At 39.6% G+C, this 22,370-nt stretch overlaps 1 protein-coding gene across 3 annotated transcripts; it reads left to right on the top strand.

Annotated features, from left to right (window-relative positions):
* Positions 1-602: 602 nt before the first annotated feature.
* LOC114907359 (zinc finger protein 649-like) lies at positions 603-21,036 on the top strand. 3 transcript variants are annotated; one of them, XM_029242941.1, is made up of 5 exons: positions 603-699; positions 9,263-9,461; positions 11,715-11,841; positions 12,116-12,211; positions 16,953-21,036. In XM_029242941.1, the coding sequence occupies exons 2-5, from the start codon at positions 9,447-9,449 to the stop codon at positions 18,515-18,517; spliced, it is 1,803 nt and encodes a 600-aa protein (XP_029098774.1). In that variant the 5' UTR covers positions 603-699; positions 9,263-9,446; the 3' UTR covers positions 18,518-21,036. The 3 variants fall into 3 exon arrangements, with proteins under 3 accessions (XP_029098774.1, XP_029098757.1, XP_029098766.1); XM_029242924.1 differs by having other exon boundaries at positions 11,691-11,841; XM_029242933.1 differs by lacking the exon at positions 603-699 and having other exon boundaries at positions 5,950-9,461; positions 11,691-11,841.
* The last annotated feature ends 1,334 nt before the right edge of the window (positions 21,037-22,370 follow it).

Below are 22,370 nucleotides of genomic sequence, written 5' to 3'. Positions count from 1 at the left end.
CAAATTTCAACACTTTGTGTTTTCCGAACTGGCCTGAAACAAAAGACAACCTCGACAATGAATTCACACTTTGACCCGCACTCACCTGCTAAGTCTAACCTCACAAGCTGAGATGCAGGGACTTGTCATGGGCCCTTCTGTTACCCAAGCTTGGCGGGCCATCCTCCTGTTCACTTTGGGGGGAGAGGGGGAGTGTTCTCCGCTGTACGGACACCTGAAATTTCTCTGACATGGCCGCGCTCATTGGGCGTTTCTTTCTTGACCGCTGAAGTGGACGGCGCCCGCGCCATGTTTGCCTTGTATAAGCTCGAGCCTCTGAAACTCTATGTAGCTTGTGCAGTGTTGTTCGCAACTCTTCCAGCCTCGCCACACAGGGGATGAAGTATCAGGTGAGGGAACAGTTCAGGGGCCTTTTACTGGTCTCGAGCCATCCGGATTAGTGGCGCAGAAACAGCCATCTCTGTTCTGAATGATAAATACTCAAAGATGGCTGCCCCCAGGGAGGTGAGGCGCAGAGGGCGCGGACACATTACCCTCTAAGGAGAAGCCGGAAGTCCAATTGTCCGTGCTGCGTAGAAAAGTTTCAGTCCCTCATCGGCCGCCGTAGTCCGGTGCCGAAGCTGGCTTTAGAGAACCCGAAATGAAAGGATTCACAAGTGTAGCCGCTAGGAGATCGGAGTGGGATCAAGAGGAAATCAGGTCAGTGTGTGACTCTCTCCGTGGGATAGGTTAAGGGGTGAGAGAGGATCTGTGGGCGTCCGTGTAGGTAGGAGCCGCAGAGTCCGCGGGGAGAGCTGGTGGTCTGGCACCATGGGTCTGAAGTTGGGATGCCTTTGCTGTCGGGCATGGGGGAGCTCTCGTGGTCGTGCATTAAAGGTCCATAGAAATCAAGGACTCAGAGTCCTGAGGTCAGAGTTTGGGGTCTTTGCAGTTCACTTTGTTAGTAGGGCTCAGTCATGGGGAACGGGAGGGGGGTTGGTATTTGTCAATGTAAGTGGTGTTTGAATTAATTTGGCGCTCAGTGACGGAGTAGCCAGGGGTGAGATAGACCAGATGAACGCTACAATTCCCTTCAGTCCTTGAAGCCCACTTTCCTCTCCAAGGACTGCTTTGGAAGTCTCCTTAGGGTGCTACATCACCTTCTCCTTTCGTCCCCACAGATACGAAATTTAGGTAGATCAAGCATTAAGCAAGTCTAAAGTGGTAAACTTTCTAAGGTGAGGTTTCTTTCCTCCTTACTGAGAGTTTACTTGGATATTTCTTTTCAGATTCTTTTTTTTTTTTTTTTTTTTTTTTTTTTTTTTTTGCGGTACGCGGGCCTCTCACTGCTGTGGCCTCTCCCGTTGCGGAGCACAGGCCCAGTGGCCATGGCTCACGGGCCCAGCCGCTCCGCGGCATGTGGGATCTTCCCGGACCGGGGCACGAACCCGTGTCCCCTGCATCGGCAGGTGGACCCTCAACAACTGCGCCACCAGGGAAGCCCTTCATATTCTTTTTGACACCAGTAAAATAACCCTTCTGGTCCGTCAAATTCTGTTTCCCAACTTTCGTTCAAGTGTTAGTATATTTCAATTTTTGTCTTGTTATTTTCTCTTAACTTTCATAATTCAGATAAACTATGGAAACAGGTGTAATTTGCCTCTTTTTAAAAAGTTAATTTCATATTTTAAACATTTCCATAATACAAATTCTCTTAGTTATTACTTTTAGGATTACATTAGGATTTGGTATTTACCCGAGGGTTTGTTTCCCTGACCCACATCTCCTTCTTGGTTTTTTGCCTTTGTTGCAATTGAAATTAGGGTCTTTTTTTTTCCTTCTATTTTTTAATCTCCTTTCAATTTCTTTAACATAGTAAAACAATTTAAAAATATATTATTAAATACTTTTTTTTGGTTACTACACTGAAATTTTATGATTACTAATAGCTTTTTCCAACTCAACAGTTCATTATGAAATTATTATGAAAAATTCCAAACATAGCAAAGTTGAATGAATTTTACAGTGCACATGTACTATACCCACCACTTAGACTGTACCATTAACATTTTACTATATTTGCTCTGTCAGTTATCTATCCATCTCTCCATTCATTAATTCATCTTGTTTTTCTTTTTTTTGATTACTTTTATTTATTTATTTTTCTGGCCTCGCCGGGCGGCATGCGGGATCTTAGTTCCCCGACCAGGGATGGAACCTGTGCTCCCTTCAGTGGAAGCTCGGAGCCTTACTCACTGGACCACCAGGGAAGTCCCTCTTTCTTTTTTAAAAAAAATTTTGGTACATTTCAAAGTAAACTGCAGACATCAGTATACTTTCCCCTAAATACTTAAGCATTTCTATCAACTACAGTTCTTCCAATAGCTTAATTAATTCCTTTATATTTTCCAAGTGAATGATGATCCGAGCATTTCCAAATAATATTGTCCCAGTGACAAATGTATGGATTTGCGAATGAAATGAATCTGGCTTTTAAAAATCTGGATTCTTGCTCTTACTGATGACTTGGGTGAATAACTGTGATAGTGTGATTTTCAATAAGAAATATTTGGTCTTGGTCCCGTTTCTGGCACAGAGCTCCTAAAACCTTTGGACTTTTCAAAGTTTTGAGAGTGATTTTGGTGTCTCTTGTTATGTTAATGGAGTGACTTTTGGAATGCACCTAAGGATGGAGCTAGTTGTCTGTACTGCCAACCATGTGATTAGAGGGTTGGAACTTTCAGTCCCACTCCCTGACCTCTTGGGAGGAGAAACGGCTGGAGATTGAATCAACAACCAATGGCCAGCCAGTTACTCAATCATGCCTATATAATGAAGCCACTTTAAAAACCTAAAAGGAAGGGATTCAGAGAGCTTCCGGTTGGTGAACTCGTGGGGGTACTGGGAGAGTGGCTCTCCTGGAGAGGGCATGGAAACTCCACACCCTTTCCTCATGCCTTCCCCACTGCATCTCTCCCATCCGGTTGTTCCTGAGTTATATTCTTTTATAATAAACCGGTAATCTAGTATGTAAAATATTTGAGTTCTTGAGCCACTCTAGCAAATGAATTGAACCTGAGGAGAAGATCTTGGGAACCTGTGATTTATAGCCAGTTGGTCAGAAGTACAGGTAATAATCTGGACTTGAGACTGGCATCTTATGTGATGGTGGGTGGGTGAAGGGGGGGTAGGAGGGCAGTCTTGTGGGACTGAACCCTTAACCTGTGGGATCTGATGCTGTCTCTGGGCAGATAGTGTCAGAACTGAACTGAAGTAGGATGCCCAGCTGGTGTCAGGAGAATTGCTTCGCGGTATGGGGGGGACCCCCTTCCCTCCACCACAATTTGTAATCAGGTCCAGAACACTTATTTAGTTACTGAACCTGAGTCTTGTTCTTCATTTGTGCAAATAAAAGTTTAGTCCCTCTCTCAAGTTTGCTGAGAATTAAGGGAATTAAAATATATAAAATTGTGACGGTTAGTGGCACATACATAAACAGCTATTTTTCTGTGTTTGTACTTTCATACTTTGTAAAATTTATCACTCATGTCACTCATTTTTTTGTAATGAAAACTTAAAAGACCATAAACTTACAGTAATAATTAGGCAACAATAATTTTATATTCTATTACACATATTTTACATCTTGTGAAAAGATAATTAAGAAAATAAAATGACCTATCTAATAATATCTAGGTATAATCACATTATCTTTTTGGTCTCGGTATTTTTTGGTATGTCTGTATAAATATATGCACACAAAAATGTCACCTGCCATTCCAGTAAACAAGGAATGTTGCCCGCCATCAGCCACTGCATCAGCACGCCCCCAGCCCAACCATGGTGCACCCAGAGGGGAATTCAGGATGGGGAAAAACAGGATACTGGCCCTAGATTGTTAAGATGCATATCTAAGGAATAATTTCAAGGAGCCCAGACTCTTGCATCTTCCCATACATAGAAAACCACTAAAATCATTAACTTGAGATACGGTTTTTTTGTGATTAGCAGTTATCTTTTCACATTCAACTACATATTTCTTTTTCAGCAAAAACTTATGTATATGTCCTGGGTCCTCCTTACCTTACCTCAGCAGTTCCTCAGCTACTGAGAGGTTGCCTCTCAGGCTGTAGTCCCCGTGAGGTCTTTGATAACACATAGCTCTCAACTTTTAGGTTGTGCATTTTTCTTCAGACGTGTTTTACACATTTTGTATTATGGCAGAAAAACATTTATGCTACATATAACTTTGAGTTACATATTTTTTCACTACATATAGAATGTTTTAAATAGCTGAACAGTATTCCATTGAAAGTTTATACTAATCAGTTAATCCTCTATCACTGCATCTATATAATACTTTATGTATACATTTATGTATAAATATATAAATATAAATATATTATTTATACATTTATGTATAAATATATATACACACATTTATAGGAATATGTATCTTTGCATGCTTATGCCATTATTTCCTTTGCAGAAATTTCTAGAAGTAAAATTTTTGGTTACCAATGATAACTATTTTGAAATTTTCAGTATACAGTGTTAAAATATTCCACAAAAATGTTCCGCCATGTAACAGACATCAATTTTCTTTTATATAATTTTATCAATTTCTTTTTGTGGTAAAGCACACTTAACATAAGATTTATCATTTTAACCATTTTAAAGTGTATAATTCAGTGACACTAAGTACAGTCACAACATTGTACAAACATCACCACTATCTAGTTGTAGAACTGTTTTATCATCCCAGATGGAAACTATGCATCCATTAAGTACTCACTTCCCATTCCTGTCTCCCCCGCCAGTCCCTGGCAAGCACTAAATGCCTTTTTGTCTCTATAGATTTGCCTATTCTGGACATTTCATATTAATGGAATCATATAATATGTCGCCTGTTACTTCTGAATTCTTTCATGTAGCATACTGTTTTCAAGGTTCATGTTGTAGCTCCTTTGAGTACTTTATTCCTTTTTATGGCTAATATTTCACTTTATGGATTTTGTTTATTCATTCATCTGTTGATAGACATTTGGGTTGTTTCCACCTTTTGGCTATCATGAGTAGAGCAGTTCCGAAATTTGAGTACAAGTTTTAATACCTGTTTTCAGTTCTACTGGGCATATACCTAAGAGCAGAATTGCTAAGTCAATAGTAATTCTGTATTTAACTTTTTGGGTAACCGCCAAACCGTACTCCACAGAGGCTGCACCATTTTACATTGCCTCCAGCAATGTATGAGGAATCTAATTCTCCACATCCTTTCTACCACTTATTACTTTATTTATTTTTATGGCCATGCTGATGGTTATGAAGTGGTAAAGTGGTATCTCATTGTGGTTTTGATTTCAATTTCCCTAATGACAAATGATGAGGAACATCTTTTTATGTGCCATCTTTATACGTTCTTTGGAGAAATGTCTATTCAAGTCTCTTTGTCCACTGTTTAAATTGTCTTTTTGTTATTGAATTGTAATTGTTCTTTATATATTCTGCTCACTAGACCCTTAATCAGTTATATTATTTGCAAATATTTTCTCCCATTCTGTGGGTTTCCTTTTCACTCTCTTGGTAGCATCTTATACAGACTACTTTTAAATTTTGATGAAGTCTAGGCGCTTCCCTGGTGGTGCAGTGGTTAAGAATCCGCCTGCCAACGCAGGAGACATGGGTTCCAGCCCTGGTCCGGGAAGATCCCATATGCCGTGGAGCAACTAAGCCCGTGTGCCACAACTACTGAGCCTGCGCTCTAAGGCCACGAGCCACAACTACTGAAGCCCGCGTGCCTAGAGCCCGTGCTCCCCAACAAGAGAAGCCACCGCAGTGAGAAGCCTATGCACCACAACAAAGAGTAGTCCCCACTCGCCACAACTAGAGAAAGCCCACACACAGCAATGAAGACCCAGTGCAGCCAAAAATAAATAAATTAAATAAATTAAAAAAAATTTTTTGATGAAGTCTTATTTTGTTTTGTTCTTTGTATTTTTTGGTGTCATATCTAAGGCTCTGTTGTCAAATTTGAGGTCAGATCGATTTATGCCTAGGTTTTCATCTAAGAGCTTAATAGTTTTACCTCCTACATTTTTCTTTTGGCACTTTGACTTAAGAAGGCGCTGACTTTTTTTTTCTTTCTTTTCTTTTTATCAATTTATTTATTTATTTTTGGCTTTCTCTAGTTGGGGCGAGAGGAGGCTACTCTTCATTGCAGTGTGTGGGCTTCTCATTGCAGTGGCTTCTCTTGTTGTGGAACACAGGCTCTAGGTGCGCAGGCTTCAGTAGTTGTGGCATGCAGGCTCAGTAGTTGTGGCATGTGGGCTCTAGACGGCAGGCTCAGTAGTTGTGGTGTGTGGGCTTAGTTGTTCTGTGGCATGTGGGATCTTCCTGGACCAGGGCTCAAACCTGTGTCCCCTGCATTGACAAATGGATTCTTAACCACTGCACCACCAGGGAAGTCCCAGGAACACACTGCCTTCTGATCTCTGTGGTTTCTGATAGAAATCAGCTGTTCATCTTATTTCATATCCATTGCATATGACAGTTGGTTCTTGCTGCTTTGAAGATTCTCTATCTTTGGCTTTTGATAGTTTGAACTTTATGTGTCTCACTGTAGAACTCTTTGAGTTTAAAAAAGAAAAGAAAGTGATTTTAAGTTCTTTGCATATTGGCTCCCTTTGGGGCAATCCTTCAAACTTAGCCAGGCCATTTATAACAGTGCCTTAGGCTTCTTTTCCTGCTTCTGCTGAGCCTGAGTACCAGACAGAGGTGAAAGCTCATGTTCTTCTCCGTGTGTCTATTGTACGCAGGCCTCTTGTGTTAGTCCTTTAGGGAACCCAGAAATAGGTCAAAACAAACAATTCCTTGGGGACAAGATTTACTTTGCTCCCTACAGGTCCAGGTATCCATCCACACCACGAATACAGGCTGCCGCTCTGCCACAATGGCTGTGGGGTAAGGCTAATTTAGAATGCCATAAAAAGTCTCCTGTTTCAGTGACCTTTCTCCTGGTCAGGTGTTCACTTTGTTTCTGTAAACCATTGACTGTCTTCCAGAGTTCCAGTAAGGTTGATTCTGACAGTTTTTGTCAGTTTTTTTAGTGCTCCTGAGGAATCCCCTGGAGGTGTCTACTCCACCATTTTTGCTAATGTCACTCTACGATGCTGTCAATTTTTACATATAGATTGTATAACTGGTCAGTTAACACTCTTATTTTTGGTGTTCACTAAAGTTGACCTCCATCTTTTATGTTAGTAATTTTTTTTTTTTAATGTTAGTAATTCTTACTTGATTCTTTTATCAGACTGCATTGGGAGTGTTTCCAGAACAGTGGTGAAAAATAATGGTATTGTTGCACTAGCACATGTGTGCATACGCAAACACATGCACACACACACACACACACAAACCCACCCGTCTTTTTAATGAGTGCTTTTATCTCTGGCTTTCAGCTGGACATATGTGGGATTTATTCAGTTTTGTTTTTTTATTATGGTTCTTTTTCTTTTTGAAAGATATACAGATACAACTTAAGTCATATCATCTTCTATTTCTCCCCTTCTCTTCCCATGGATAACTGCTATCTTGTTATATATTACGCATATTTTCATACTTTTACTAGATGTGTATGTATCCACAAACAACACATACTCTTGTTTTGTGTTTTAGAAACAGATGAAGATAGTAGTATATATTTTTAAAAAAACTATAGGTTGTGTTTTGTTTTTTCATGCTAAGGCAATAATGAATTCCTGACCTACCCAGGGCTCATATTTGAAATAGATGTTGGATTTTTTTTTTTTGCTGTACATGGGCCTCTCACTCTTGTGGCCTCTCCCGTTGTGAAGCACAGGCTCCGGATGCACAGGCTCAGCGGCCATGGCTCACGGACCTAGCTGCTCCATGGCATGTGGGATCCTCCCAGACCGGGGCACGAACCCGTGTCCCCTGCACTGGCAGGCATACTCTCAAGCACTGCACCACCAGGGAAGCCCTAGGTGTTGGATTTTTATGAAATATTTTTCTCAGCATCGATTTTGGCAATCATGTGACTTTTCTAATCTATTAATATATTGTAGCAGACACTCTTGGTTCCTTGCTGTGCAGAGTTGATGTAGCTGACCTGAGACTGTTCTCCTTGGAAAGGCCTGCTGACAAGATGCCTTCCCTGGCATCTGGGAACTTAGATTTTGGGAGGGTTCCCACTCTTCCCTATCAAGAGTGGCTCACTGTGCCAAGACTCTTCTTTCAAACAATATGGTTTGTCTTGAACATGTGTTTTCCTCTGGGATTCTGGAATTTTGGTATGTACTAGGAATAGCCCCCCATAAAAGCCATGGGCACTGAGTCTCTAATAGGCTAACACATTTCACATGAGTTATTACAACTTGTTGCTGGGGAAGTGAGCATATCCTCTGTGACTTCATGGAGACAGGACTCTTGGAAGCTTGTGCCTCGTTTTCCCCCAGACTTTGCCACACCTTTTCCCTTTGCTGATTTTGCCTTGTCTACTTTCATGGTAATAAGTCAGTTATGTGCTAAATCTTGGGAGTCCTAAGGAATCACTGAATCTGGGCGTCGTCTTAGGGACCTCCAGCACACCTGCCAAACGTCCATTCACTTCCTTCTCCTTTTCTGCCAGATTCTCCAGACATTCCTTGGCTTGTGGCAGCATAACTGATGTCTGCCTCTGTCTTCACATGGTCTCCTCTTCCCTGTGTGTTTCTTCTCAGTGTGTCTGGTATAAGGACACTCATTGGATTTTAGGGCCTACCTGGATAATCCTGGATGTTCTCATCTTGAGATCCCTATAATTACATCTGCAAAGACCCTTTTACCAAATCAGATCACATTCACATGTTCATGGGGTTACGATGTGAACATATCTTTGGGGGTGTGTGGCACCATTCAACCCACTACAAAGGAGTATGTGGACACGTGATTTTAAGGGGAAAAAATGTCCAAAGCCTGACTTCTATATGTCTTCTTTCCCAAAACTGATCTGTGTGAGAAGTCTTCTGCCATTCTTCTGCCAGGCTTTGTGCTGTGCTGGTTTTCCTTTCCCATATTCCGTTTCTCATTCATGCTACTTATACTTCACAGAAGAAAGGCATACCTCTCCCCATTTAGATTGTTATGTTTTACTGCCTCAGGGGCATCAAATAAAGGGACAGTTAGAAGCACTGACCTTGACTTAAGGTGGGTGAACAGCAGCAGTGACAGCATCTGGGCCCAGAGGGAATATATCACCCAAATGAACTTACTCTTCACTCCACAGGTCCTGGCTTCGAGGAGCAAGAGAAATCAAGTAAAGGATGAGGAGGATGTTCCTGGAGTTGCATATGGTCATTTCGTGGGACATCCGTTACCTGAGACTGAGATTTTGGAACAGAAACTTAGGGCAGATCCAGAAGAGACTAAAAACAACATCCTAGTTACTTGGTATTTCACAAAACAAGAAGATGATGAAGGCTCAGGTGACTTTTGGTTTGTTTTATTCTTGATTCCCTCATGGATTTCCAGAAGGCTGAAAAAAAAAAGCAGTCCAATTCAATGAAAAGTATAAATTGGGAAAAAATGGGCTCTGGGGAGAAATAAACTACCTTCAAAATCATGATGAAGTAGAATCAGATATATATTGTTCGTAGATTTCGTACTACATGACCAATGTTGGTATATAATGTATGACTCTGCAGGTCCCTCCTGGTTACATAAACCATCAACTAGCATGTAATCTGTCAGCCACTGCAACCAGAGAATCATGAAAAGTTATTTGATATGCATTGAATCTGAGGAGAAGGCAGATAATTTCCTCAGGAGATGTCACAATTTCATGGTACTTAACTCTTGGGAAATTTCTTTGATGGTTTCTTTCTAGAGGTGATAACATGCATTGTGTTCATAGCATTCTTCTAATATTGATAGATATACAAGCAGGTTGTGTATGGCTGTTTCTTATATGATTATTCTGAGTCCTCTGCTGGACTAGACCAAGTAGAATTCAGTGCACAGAGTTTTTCAAAAGACCACAGCTTGGTGACTTATATACCCACACTTGTTTTGGGCTGGTTTTATCCTTGAATAAAACCTAAAGTGCCCAGGAAAATGTAAGGTTTGCACAGTTATCAAAGGACATCTGTGAACAGGTTGTAGAATGGGTGTTTCAGTACAGATTTGGCCACAGGGAGTTATAAATTCTTGTTTGGTAATGGCTTGGGTTTTTGAGATCCACAGTTTGCTTTAGAACTTTACCTTATCTCAGAAAATACAGAGCCCTTCCGCGTGTTCAAAATCTAGTTATTACTGTACTTTTCGTGCCCAAAAATGTTAAATATTTTGTGTAGATAGGAAAGAGCTAGATGTTGTTATATTTAATTGGAATAAAATTAGTGAACTATACTGAAAAGAAGAACTCATCTAAATATTGAAACTAGCAAAATAATAATCATCAAATTGATGTTTGGTCAGTTTAAAGCAATTACATCTAATCGTGGTACTGCTACTGTGCCATTCAATGAGGTACCAGTATTTTTGTGTGTGATGACGGTTATTATGTATTGACACTAAATCTAAATTCCCAAGTTGATAGAGCTATTAAAAATGAAATAATTGATCAAGTAATAAGGAAAATTTAACCAGAAAAAGTTCAATTGCTTATAAAATTTTGATAAATGAAAGAGAATATCCCCCCAAGAATCTAGTTGTTACCTCCCACCTCCTTATTGTCTTTATTTAATTTATTTATTTATTTGCCTTTATTTTAATTAAACAAATGACTCGTTGTGGTATAATTATATATATATAGTCTTTGTCTCTGGTTCCTGGCACAGAGTTCCTAAAACCTTTGGAATTTCCTGAGAGATAGGAGTGTCTTTTTTTATCCATAACAAGCCCCTTTGAGCCATATGTGAGTTTATGCTAATTAGGTGACTCAGGATGGGCCCCTAGAGAGCTTCAGGGTGGGAGCTGATCCCCAGAAAGACCATGCCTTGATTGGAACTTCTGGCTCTACCCTCTGATCTCAGTAGACAGGAGAGGAGCTGGAGATTGAGCTCTCTCACTTGTAGGCAGTGGTTTAATCAGTTATGCCTATGTAATGGAACGTCCATAAAAACCCCAACGGGGTTCAGAGAGCTTCCAAGTAGGCAAACAGTCCGCTTTCTGGGATGGTGACTCACCCCAACTCGACAGGGACAGAGGCCCTTGCACTCAGGACCTTTTTAGATTTGGCTCTATGAGCCTCTTCATGTGACCATTCATTTGTGTCCTTCATAATAAACTATAAGAGTAAGCATAATAATTTCCTGAGTTCTGTGAGTGGTTCTAACAAATTATCAAACCTTAGCAGAGAAGTTATGGGAACCCCCGAATTTGTAGCTAAGTTGGACACAAGTGCAGGGAACCTGGAATCTGGGACTTTGGACTGGTGGCTGAAGTGAAGGCAGTCTTGTGGGACTGAGCTCTTTAGCCTGTGGAGCCTGATGGTAACTCTGAGTTGTTAGTGTCAGATTAGGATTGTATTCAAAGACCAACTGTTAGGACAAAAGATGCTCCTAGTGCTTTTATCACTTAGGAGACTACAAGGTTTTAGGAGTGCTAAGCCGGCAACCAGGGACAGAGAACATTATATATATTTTCTATTATTTCACACCTTCCATTTCAATAATGAGAGAAACACTCTTATCGCGTGGACTGTGTTGTTACAGGGCACATGGACTGTGTTGCTACAGGGATCGCTGACACTGAAGGATGTGGCCGTGGACTTCACATGGGAGGAGTGGCAGCTCCTGGACCCTGATCAGAAGGATCTGTACAGGGACGTGATGCTGGAGAACTATAGCAACCTGGTGTCCGTAGGTGAGGACGGCTCCCCTGTGTCCCTTGGATGGTGACTTTTCTTTCTTCAGCTTCTGAAAGAGTTGTTGTGTCTGTGGTGCTCTGAAGTGGGAGATTTTCAATCTCCTCCCCCCGGCCCCAGATGAGAAGGTATAATCTCTCCGCGTTTTAGAGACAAGCCTTTAATTTCCAAACATGCAGATCGTGCAGTCCCTAAAGTGTACCATTCTCATAGCATCACAGATCCCTAGTGCCATTTGATGAGCCTAAGTCTTCTGTTATTTCCCACTAACAGGGTATCAAGTTAACAAACCTGATATACTCTCCATGTTGGAACAAGGAGAACCACCATGGACCTTAGAAGATGAAGTTCACAGTCACCCCCATCCAGGTAAGTGAGAGAGAACCAGCAAGAGGGGGAAGGCTGTGGAAATCACTTTCTAGTCCTTTAGAGAAGGCATCCCAGTGGTGAGGGTGTCTGAGGATACAGAAACAGCCTCCATGTATCCCTTTCCTCATATGAGAGCTCTTTTTCTGTGCAAGAACTTAGAGGAAAGTATACCACTTTATCTCATCTTGGAATGAATCCCTGTTTATTTCTTCTTAGATGTCAACTTTCCCCCTCCTAGGATTATTCTTGCTTGGTTTTTCAAATCCTCCCATTCTTCACTTGTTAGAGTATGATTTTATGTTCCTTTCACATCTCTTGGTATGAAATTCCTCCTTCCGTGTCTCTCTTCTAAGACAAAACTTTGAATTCATCATTGTCTTCTGACTCATACACCTTCCTGCTCCATTGTGAAATATTTATTTCCCTTTACGACATCCAACTGCACCTCAGGTGCCTTACTCTTGTAGTAATGTGGTCTCTTAATGTGTATTCATCTGCTTGCTTGACTTTTCTTTTTATCCCCTCTGAGATTCTTCAAAGGTTCTGTTGTCATCCCTCTGCTCTGTCTCATAGGCTATAAAACCTTACTTTATTCAAATGTGTTAAGCTCTTTGTGGAGACTTGCAATTGACATGTCCCTTAACACTGTCTAATATACCTGCTAGTACCATATATTTTAACCTGTCTCCATGGCAATTCCCAATGAGTTCACTCTTTTTGTGTGAGAAACTAGAACCATCTTCCCTCCCAGAAAATCCCTTTCCAACATCCTTTTTAAAATTGAGATTCTCTTGTACTTCTGTACATCTTAAATCCTGGCATTACCTTGAATCTTCTCTACCCTCTGGGCTCCTGTATTTAATGCCTCTGCTGTTCCTGTTCTTTGTGTAATTAGGAAAGACGTTTCTAAAATTTCTCATTCTCATTTCCTAGCCTAAACAAAATCATAAAACCTCATGCCCACCTTACTGTAGTTCCTTTTTATATTTGTTAATTAATCATTCTCTTAGTTAAACTTTAGATTTTGTTGCTGGATTCTTTTCCCTAAAGCTATCCTTTTCCTCCTCATAGTCTGATGGCATTAATTCCCTGTTGACCATATTACTATGACATAGAAATTTCTCTTCTATCAAACACCTAAGTCCCCACTCTCAAAGAGGAGGCAGAAATTTAACAAAAATAGAGTTTCAGTTTTATAAGATGAAAAGAGTTAATGGAGAGAGATAGTGGTGATGGTTATACACCATTGTGAATGCATTTTAATACACTGAACTGTACACTCAGAAATGATTAAGATGGTAAATTTTGTGTTATGTGTAATTTATCACAATAAAAATAAATGGGAAAAAATACACAGATACTATGTCTGGTGGTGAAAACGACTGTAAACCCCAAACCATCAGCATGGAAAATGACTAGAGATGAGGTCAATGGGGTAATAACTGGGGGTTTGCAATAGGTCATTTGGTCACATAGGGCCTTGTCATCCATTTCAAACACTTGATTTTCCTCCTAATGAGAAAACCTTTAGAAGGATTAGGGTATAGCAGTGACGGGATATAATTTATGTTTTAGAGGTATCACCTTGGCTATCAGTAGAAAATAGACTGGAATAGGCAGGTGTTGAAGCAGAAAACCAGATGTGAGACCTGGTTGTTGGTGACTTCAACCCAGCTTGAGGATGGTATGAAAAGATTCTGGAACAATAAAGACTGAATTTGCCACTTAAGTAGGTATGGGGTATGTTTGTTTCCTAGGTAACAAATTACCACAAACTGTGTGACTTGAAACAACAGAAATGTATTCTCACGGTTTTAGATGCTAGAATTTGAAAATCAAGGTATTGGTAGAGCCATGCTCCCTTTCAAAGATCTAGGAATGAATCCTTTCTTGTCTATTCCTTGCTTCTGGTAGTGGCCAGAAATCTTTGATGTTCCTTAGATTGTAGACACGTCATTCCAGTCTTTGTCTCTGTTATTACATGACCTTCTCCCTGTATGTCTCTGTGTGTCTGTAGCCAAATCTCCGTCTCCTTAGAAGGACCCCAGTCATTGGATTAGGGTTCACTCCAATCCATTTTGACCTCGTCTTAACTTGATTACATATGCAAAGACCCTGATTCCAAATAGGGTCACATTCATAGCTACTAGGGGTTAGGGTTTAAACATCTCTTTGGGGGACATAATCAACCCACAATATGGAGTGTGAGAGGGGAAAAAAACAGACGGAAGATGATGCTAAGTATTTTTGATAGAAGAGACTAAATTTAGTGGGAAACAAAGAAATGTCTTTCAGAGCAAAGATTTTATGAGCAAAGCTAGGACAAATCATGTAATATTTACAAATTAAGCTTTTTAACCTGTGAAATGTTTCTGCTATCATTGAAGGCTGAACAAAATTCAAGTAAATGGTAAATATAGAGACTATTTCAGAAATTTAGAAGAAAAGTAGCCTAAAGTGGTATAGAGAGAATGAAGAGTGATAGTATCATAAAGTATCTTAGGTGAGAGAAATAGCTCAGTTTTGAATTAAGATGATAAGGAAACATGGCAAGAAACTGGAAATGTGCAAGGCCATGTGGGGACTGTCAAAAGATTGGCCTGAAACCAGCCATGTGGAGACCAATGTTTGAAAGTATTTGTTGGGGAGCTAATGGAGTGGAAACTTAGATAAACTGGGTACATCATGGTAATGTAAACTTTTATCACCAGGCTTACTGTTGTGACTTTTATGGTTAATAATAAAGGAGGCATGGTGGAGGTTAGGTTTTGTATATTCTAACTCTAGATAGTCTTATTTTTAACCTCGGTGGCAGCATTATAGAAATAATAAGGTATAGCCAGATGTTCTAAGAAAAACTAAAGATAAAATTGTCACGTCTTGATTCAGGAGGAAGGTGGTCCTATAAGACCCTTTAATTAATGCCAGCAGAGACATTACTGTATGATTAAGGAAGAAGACGCTGTTGTTGGCAAGTTGAGAGATTAGTATATCAGGGACAATGAAATGGGAAAAATTCCACCATGACATCCATACAGGTACAGAATAGTGAAGAAGGTGAGCGTTCCCATGTCTGGTGCAGCAGATCTGCTTCTAAAAAAGACTGTGCCCCACTAGCCTGTTGTGAAAGTCCATCAGGATCATCATGTCCCTTTCTGTGGGAACGTATGAGAATGTGTCACAGCTCCATGCAAGGTTAGAATGTGAGATTGGTGCTTTGGGAAAGTGAATTTGATGATGGTCTACCTAATGAAGAAGAATGGCAAGTTTTATCAACAGGATGAGCACCCAAGAGTCTGTTAGAATTTTCTTGAAATCATGACCTGTATGTCCAACATTCTGAGTTGCCTCTTTGATGTATATGTTCTAACACCCACGTCTTCTTCTTTCTCTACCAGCGTGGTTATGTTAGGGTCTCTTCAGAGGGCTCTAGGAATCCCAAAACTCTATGTTGACTGACTAAAGCTTTCATCTGTGCCTTCATCTTTTTTCAGTCTTCATGTTTCTCAGAAAGTGATCTCATACAATACTCTGACCTTAAATAATATATATTTCTTTGTTTTGGGTTTTTTTTTTTTGGCTGCACCATGCAGCTTGCGGGATCTTAATTCCCCAACCAGGATTGAACCTGGGCCCATGGCAGTGAAAGTGCCAAGTCCTAATCACTGGACTGCCAGGGAAGTCCACTTAAATAATATTTACATACTGATGTTTCCACATTGCTATTTTCAGTCAAGACCTTACTCAAGTCTTATCATCTGACTGGCTTTTCCGTGTCTGTGCTTGGATATTATCTCAAAAATGATATGTTTCAAAATGTACTTGGTTTCCCTCACATTCTGAACTTGGTTTCCCTCACATTCTGAAGTTCGGCGATATTCCTCGTCTTGTTAAAAGGCACTACCCAACTACCCAATGGGTCAAGCCAAATACTCAGGCGTGCACTTTGATTCCCTCTTTTGTTACCTCTCCTCACATCAAATCCATTAGTGAGTCTTGTTTATCCTTCCTTCCAAATAAATCCTGATATCTTCCACTTCTTATTTCCTTTGCTTCTTCAAATCACTGTCACACTTGGAACTGCCTACTTTATTCCTTATCGTATTTGTTTATTGTTTCCCTTTCCACCCATAGAATATGGCTTCAGTGAAACTAAAGAATTTTTACCCTGACAGCTGTTATCTTTTGGGTTGTTTGGTGTTTTATATTACTGTGTCTTTAACAATTTCCAAGAGACAGGAGTTAGTGTTTAATGGATACAGAGTTTTTCAGTTGGGGAAGATGAAAAAGAACTAGAGATGAATGGTTGTGATGGTTGTACAACAATGTGATTGTACTTAATGCCACATAAATATACACTTAAAAATGGTAAAATTTATCTTATATATATTTAACAATTGTGAAAAGTTTTTTTTTTTAAAAAAAGATAAGGTACTTTTATACTTGGAATTTCTTTTATATTTGATATCATAGGTTTTCCATTAAAGAGCCAGCTCACCCCAAGGTATTTTTTTTAAGTCTTTATTGAATTTGTTGCAATATTGCTTCTGTTTTATGTTTTGGTTTTATGGCCATGAGGCATGCGGGATCCCAGCTCCCCAACAAGGCACCGAACCCACACCCTCTGCATTGGAAGGTGAAGTCTTAACCACTGGACCACCAGGGAAGTCCCCCAAGGTATTTTTGAAGCAGTTTTATTCCATATGATACTCATGGAAGGGTTAATTGTTCTCTTTCCTAGAAATTGATAAAGTGGATGATCATATGCAGCCACACTGGCAAAACCAAAATATACTGAAGAGGTTGGAACAGTGTTATGAACAGAATGCATTTGAGAATATTATTTATCAGAGCAAAAGTTGTTTTTCTTTGAGACCAAATCATGATGTATTTGATTTACATGGGAAAACTTTGAAATCATATTTAGATGTAATCAACCTGAGTACAAGCTGCAAAAAAATGGAGCCTGCTGAGTTTAATGGAGATGGGAGATCCTATCTCCATGCTGATCATGAGCAAACTCATACTGAAATTAAACATCGGGACATACACAAAATAGAGAACACCCACGAATGTACTGAATGTGGGAAAGCCTTCCTCAAGAAGTCTCGGCTCAATGAACATAAGAGAATTCATACAGGAAAGAAACCCCACAGATGTAGTGTCTGTGGGAAAACCTTCTCCAAGAAGTTCAAGCTCACTGAACATCAGCGAACTCACAAAGGAGAGAAACCCCATGAGTGCTGTGAATGTGGAAAAGCCTTCCTCAGGAAATTTCAGCTTACTGAACATCAGAAGACTCATACAGGAAATAAACCCCATGTATGCAGTGTATGTGGGAAAGCATTCTACAGAAAGTTCAAGCTAACTGAACACCAGAGAACTCATACAGGAGAGAAACCCTATGAATGTCCTGAATGTGGCAAAGCCTTCTTTAGGAAGGCAGAGCTCGTTATACATCAGAGAAACAAAAGAGGAGAAAAACCCCATGTATGCAATGAGTGTGGGAAAGGTTTCTCCAGAAAATCACAGCTCATTCTGCACCAGAAAATTCATACAGGAGAGAAATCTTATATATGCAGTGAATGTGGAAAAGGTTTCATACAGAAGGGCAATCTTATTATACATCAACGAACTCACACTGGAGAGAAACCCTATGGATGCACTGAATGTGGTAAGGCCTTCAGCCAGAAGGCATGCCTCATAGCACATCAGCGATTTCATACAGGAAAGACTCCCTTTGTATGTACTGACTGTGGAAAATCTTGTTCACAGAAATCAGGACTCATTAAACATCAGAGAATTCACACAGGAGAGAAACCCTATGCATGCAGTGACTGTGGGAAAGCCTTCACTACAAAGACAATGCTCATTGTCCATCAAAGAACTCACACGGGAGAGAGGCCCTATGGATGCAATGAGTGTGGGAAAGCTTTCTCCCACATGTCATGCTTGGTTAAACATAAGAGGACACACACAAGAGAGAAAAAAGTAGATTCAGTGAAGGTGGAATATCCTTCCACAAAGGGTCACAGCTTATTAGATACTAGTGAACTCATGCAGGGGGAAAACACTGTTAATATGGTGACTGTGCAGATGCCTTCTGCAACCCCTCAGACATCATTAAACATCAGTGGGCTCCTAGCAGATAGGAATGTAGTCCTTATGGAACAACCAGAGGCCAGAGGTGCACCCTCAGGAGAAAACAGAGAGTTTGTGCAGGAGAGAAACTTCATGAATGCAATGAATGTGCTTATGCCTTCAGTGGTCAATTATATCTTATTTTATGTCACAAAAAACACATAGGAAAAAACTGGTACATTCTATTTGGAAAAGCCTTGAGCAATAATGTATAGCTGATTATATGGTTATGTATAAAAAGCAAACCTATAAAGGCAGAGGTTAGGAAAGCTGTGTTTTGGAAGATAGACCCTATTATCAGTGATTACCAAGGTCATCAGTGAGCTTATAGTGTGTAAAAATATGAGAGTGGTAAAGTCCTTCCCTCAATAGGTGTCATTACATACTGGAGAGAAACTTGGAAGGCAGTGAATGTGGCAGGGTTTTCTGCCCCATCCATTAGCTGATGAAATCATATACAAATAAAACACTGTGAACACACTAATTGTGGAATATCTTACTAAAGTTCTTGTGAAGCAAAGCCTGTGAAAATGAGAAACATTCGAGAGCTTTATGTACCAATTCCCACTTCATAATACATTACACAATATACCTGATGTACATTTTTGGACAGGAAACCTTGAACAATATTCCTAGTTACTATGCTTATGATTCCATAATTTTAAGGAGAAAGACAGTCTACCCCACATCACTGGTTAAGGTTATCATGTTATACTCATTTCTCCTAATTTTGGATTCTTTTTCTTTTTTTAAAAAAAAATTATCTTCAATGCCCACCCAATATATGATTAGCTGCTGCATTTCTTAGGCTCTAAATTTATTTAAATATTATTTCAGACAACTGAATTCCCTCACAACAGAAATGAATATTAAATTCATAAATATAACTTAATGTCCTTGGATGAGCTTAAGTTCGATTTATAAACAAGACTAAGCATTATACCATAAAGGTCACTACAAATGTGATTTTTAAAATTTTCTAGACTTGAAAAGGTAGTGAAATCAGGTTTGCAAAATGAACTGAAAGCCCAAGGACAATTAGTAATTTAAACCTATAAATTAACTAACAAAATACATTCCAACATAACTCTTGGTAGTTTTTTTCCTGAAAACATGAAAATAAAATGGGCAATTTGAACACAAATTAAGATGACTCTTCTTGCTTCCATCCTAGCTCTCTCTTCTCTGATTATCCAAATTATTCTCAGAATCCTGGGAATATGAAAATCTAAACTGGATAACTATTCAGCTGCATTCTTCCCTCTGGAGATAGCTCCCTGCCCAACCCTTCCTTTTGCCTCATTGATGGAATCGATATAGATGTCAGGAAGAATGTTGGGGTGGTTCCATTTCCTCTCAACTAAGGGACTCTCGAGTCTTACATGTTTGAGTGTCACATGAGGAAGAGAAAAGTAGATCATCATAGAATCAACTGTGGCCTGGTATCATACTTCACAGAGCTGGATCGACTGAATCAGATTGGGAATAGGTCAAGGAGCTCTGGAAGTGTGGGCTCAATCTGGTTCTAGACTGGAATACTATAGGCCTTTAACCAATCTGGCAAATATTTTCAGAATCTCTGTAATTACTGAGCTGTAGCCAGGAGTAATGTCAGTAGGGACTGGCATAAAACTGATGTAGCGTTAAGGTTCAGACCAAGTCTACTGCTGGAAAACTGGGATTTGAGGAAGAGCATGAGGTCAGGTCCCTTAGGGAGAAGCTAGGAGTGGAGGCATGTAAGTAGATGAGGTATCTTAGTGGCATTGTAAATGATTTTTTAAAAACACATGATGTAAAAACTTAGAATTACTTGAAGAGAACATCTCAATTGTTTTCTTAAGGATTTTAATGTGGAATATATGAGGATCTTAGATCATGTATAAACATTGCTATATCAGTTTCAATACAAAGAAGAAATATAACAAATATCAAATAACAAATATCATCTTCCTGAGTTTGTGCTCAAATATAAGGTCTTGAATGTAAGTTATAGTCTGTAAAATTTAGACTGTAAGCTTCATGAAGAAGTAACAAGTACTTCTACTGTTTAGGGACCTTCTGTTAACCCCTATATACCAGATGTCTAGAATGCCTGGCAAAGAGTAGGCACTCATTGTTAATTGGCTGAGTCTCATCCAATAAGCAATCTGGTCTTGCTCAACTGAGATCTAAAGTAGGATCAGAAAGGACCAAACTGTTTCCAAGTAACTTTAATGTATCTCAAAACAAACCTCAAGAATATTTATAGGAGTGCAAACACATTAATTAACAATGTTTGTCATCCAACCAAAAATTACCAAGCATGCATAAAAGCCAGAAAGTGTGACCAATATTGAGAAAAACCAATCAGAAGTGACCGGAAACTGACGATGCTAGATTGAGCAAACAAGGACAGTATGATAACTGTATAAACAGTTATAACTGTATTCCATTGGATCAAAAAGGCAGAGAAGTGATTAACATGTTAATTATAACAATGTGTAATGGGGTTTAAAAATATTTTATATGTTACATGTTCATATTTTATAAGCCCTCCCATAATATTGTTTCTTCATTCACTATCTTGAGAAGAGAGTGGAGGGCAGTTTGAGAGATTTCCATCTGGCGTTCCTCACAATGATACCTCTTACCCCATTGGCTGAGAACTCAAGGCTTTTCTCTTTTTAATAAAAGCTTTTATTAGCTTTTGTTCTCTTTGTACGTGAGTTTCTTCTGCCTTGTCATCAACTTCACTGGTCTTTTCTTTTGCGTACCCTAATAGGTTAAAAAACTGCTCATGCTTTTTAAGACTCCCCCAGCACAGCCCCTTGTATCATTTTGGATAGTTTCTATTGCTGTGTCTTCAAGTTAACTAATCTTTTCTTATGCCATGTCTAATTGCCATTAATTCCATCAGTGTATGTTTTCTTTCAAATTGTAGTTTTTAATCTCTAGAAATTTGACTTGGGACTTTCTTTTTATATCTTTCACATCTCTATTTAACATGGTTTACTTTTAACCTATTTGTCACTTAGTATTTAAAGTGGTTTTCTAGAAGGTAACATATAGTTAGGCCTTGCTTTTTTATCGAGTTGACAATATGTCTTTTTATTGGGGTGTTTAAATCATTTATGTTTAATGTGAGAATGTAGTTAGGTTGAGATTAAAAATGTACAATTTGCTATTCATCCCATCTATTTTTTTTTTTAATTTATATTTTTGGCTTGTGCTGGGTCTTCGTTGCTGTGCGTGGGCTTCCTCTAGTTGCAGCAAGCGGGGGCTACTCTTTGTTGTGGTGCATGGGCTTCTCATCACCGTGGCCTCTCCTGTTGCAGAGCACAGGCTCCCGGCACACAAGCCTCAGTAGTTGTGAAACGCAGGCTCAGTAGCTGTGGCGCACGGGCTTAGTTGCTCCGCAGCATGTGGGATCTTCCCGGGCCAGGGCTCGAACCCGTGTACCCTGCATTGGCAGGCAGATTCTTAACCACTGTGCTACCAGGGAAGCCCCCATCTATTCTTTGCTCCCCTTTTCCTACCATCTTTTGGAGTAACTGAGTATGTCTTATGATTATTTATCTTCTTTGTTGGCTTATTTTATTTATTTATTTATCTATTTGTTTATTTATTTATGGCTGCACCATGTGCGGCTTGTGGGATCTTAGTTCCCTGACCAGAGATTGAACCCTGGGCCCCCAGCAGTGGAAGCACGGAGTCTAACTGCTAGACCACCAGGGAATTCCCCATAATTTTGTTATTTAAGTGGTTCCTTTAGTTTACAGCATGTATCATTAACTTGTCAGTATAAGTATTATTATATATACCTCTTCGTGTATAGTGACAGAATCTTATAATAGTATACTTCCATTTTCTGTAGCCAGATTAGCTTCATTGAAGAGACTGTCTTCTGGATGCTCCTGGGATATGTATTTAGGGGATGGATAAGCTGGTTTTACATGATAAATCTACATTAGCATTCCTAATTCCATATACTTTTGGATACTTTACAGAATATGGAACAAGGAATTTCTGGCATTTAAAC

This window comes from Monodon monoceros, unplaced genomic scaffold (assembly GCF_005190385.1).
Source record: "Monodon monoceros isolate NGI ecotype Baffin Bay Population unplaced genomic scaffold, NGI_Narwhal_1 Super_Scaffold_10, whole genome shotgun sequence".
NCBI classification, from domain to species: Eukaryota; Metazoa; Chordata; class Mammalia; order Artiodactyla; family Monodontidae; genus Monodon; species Monodon monoceros.
Note: the sequence above shows the minus strand (reverse complement) of the source record. Positions and strands in the feature narration are given on the sequence as shown.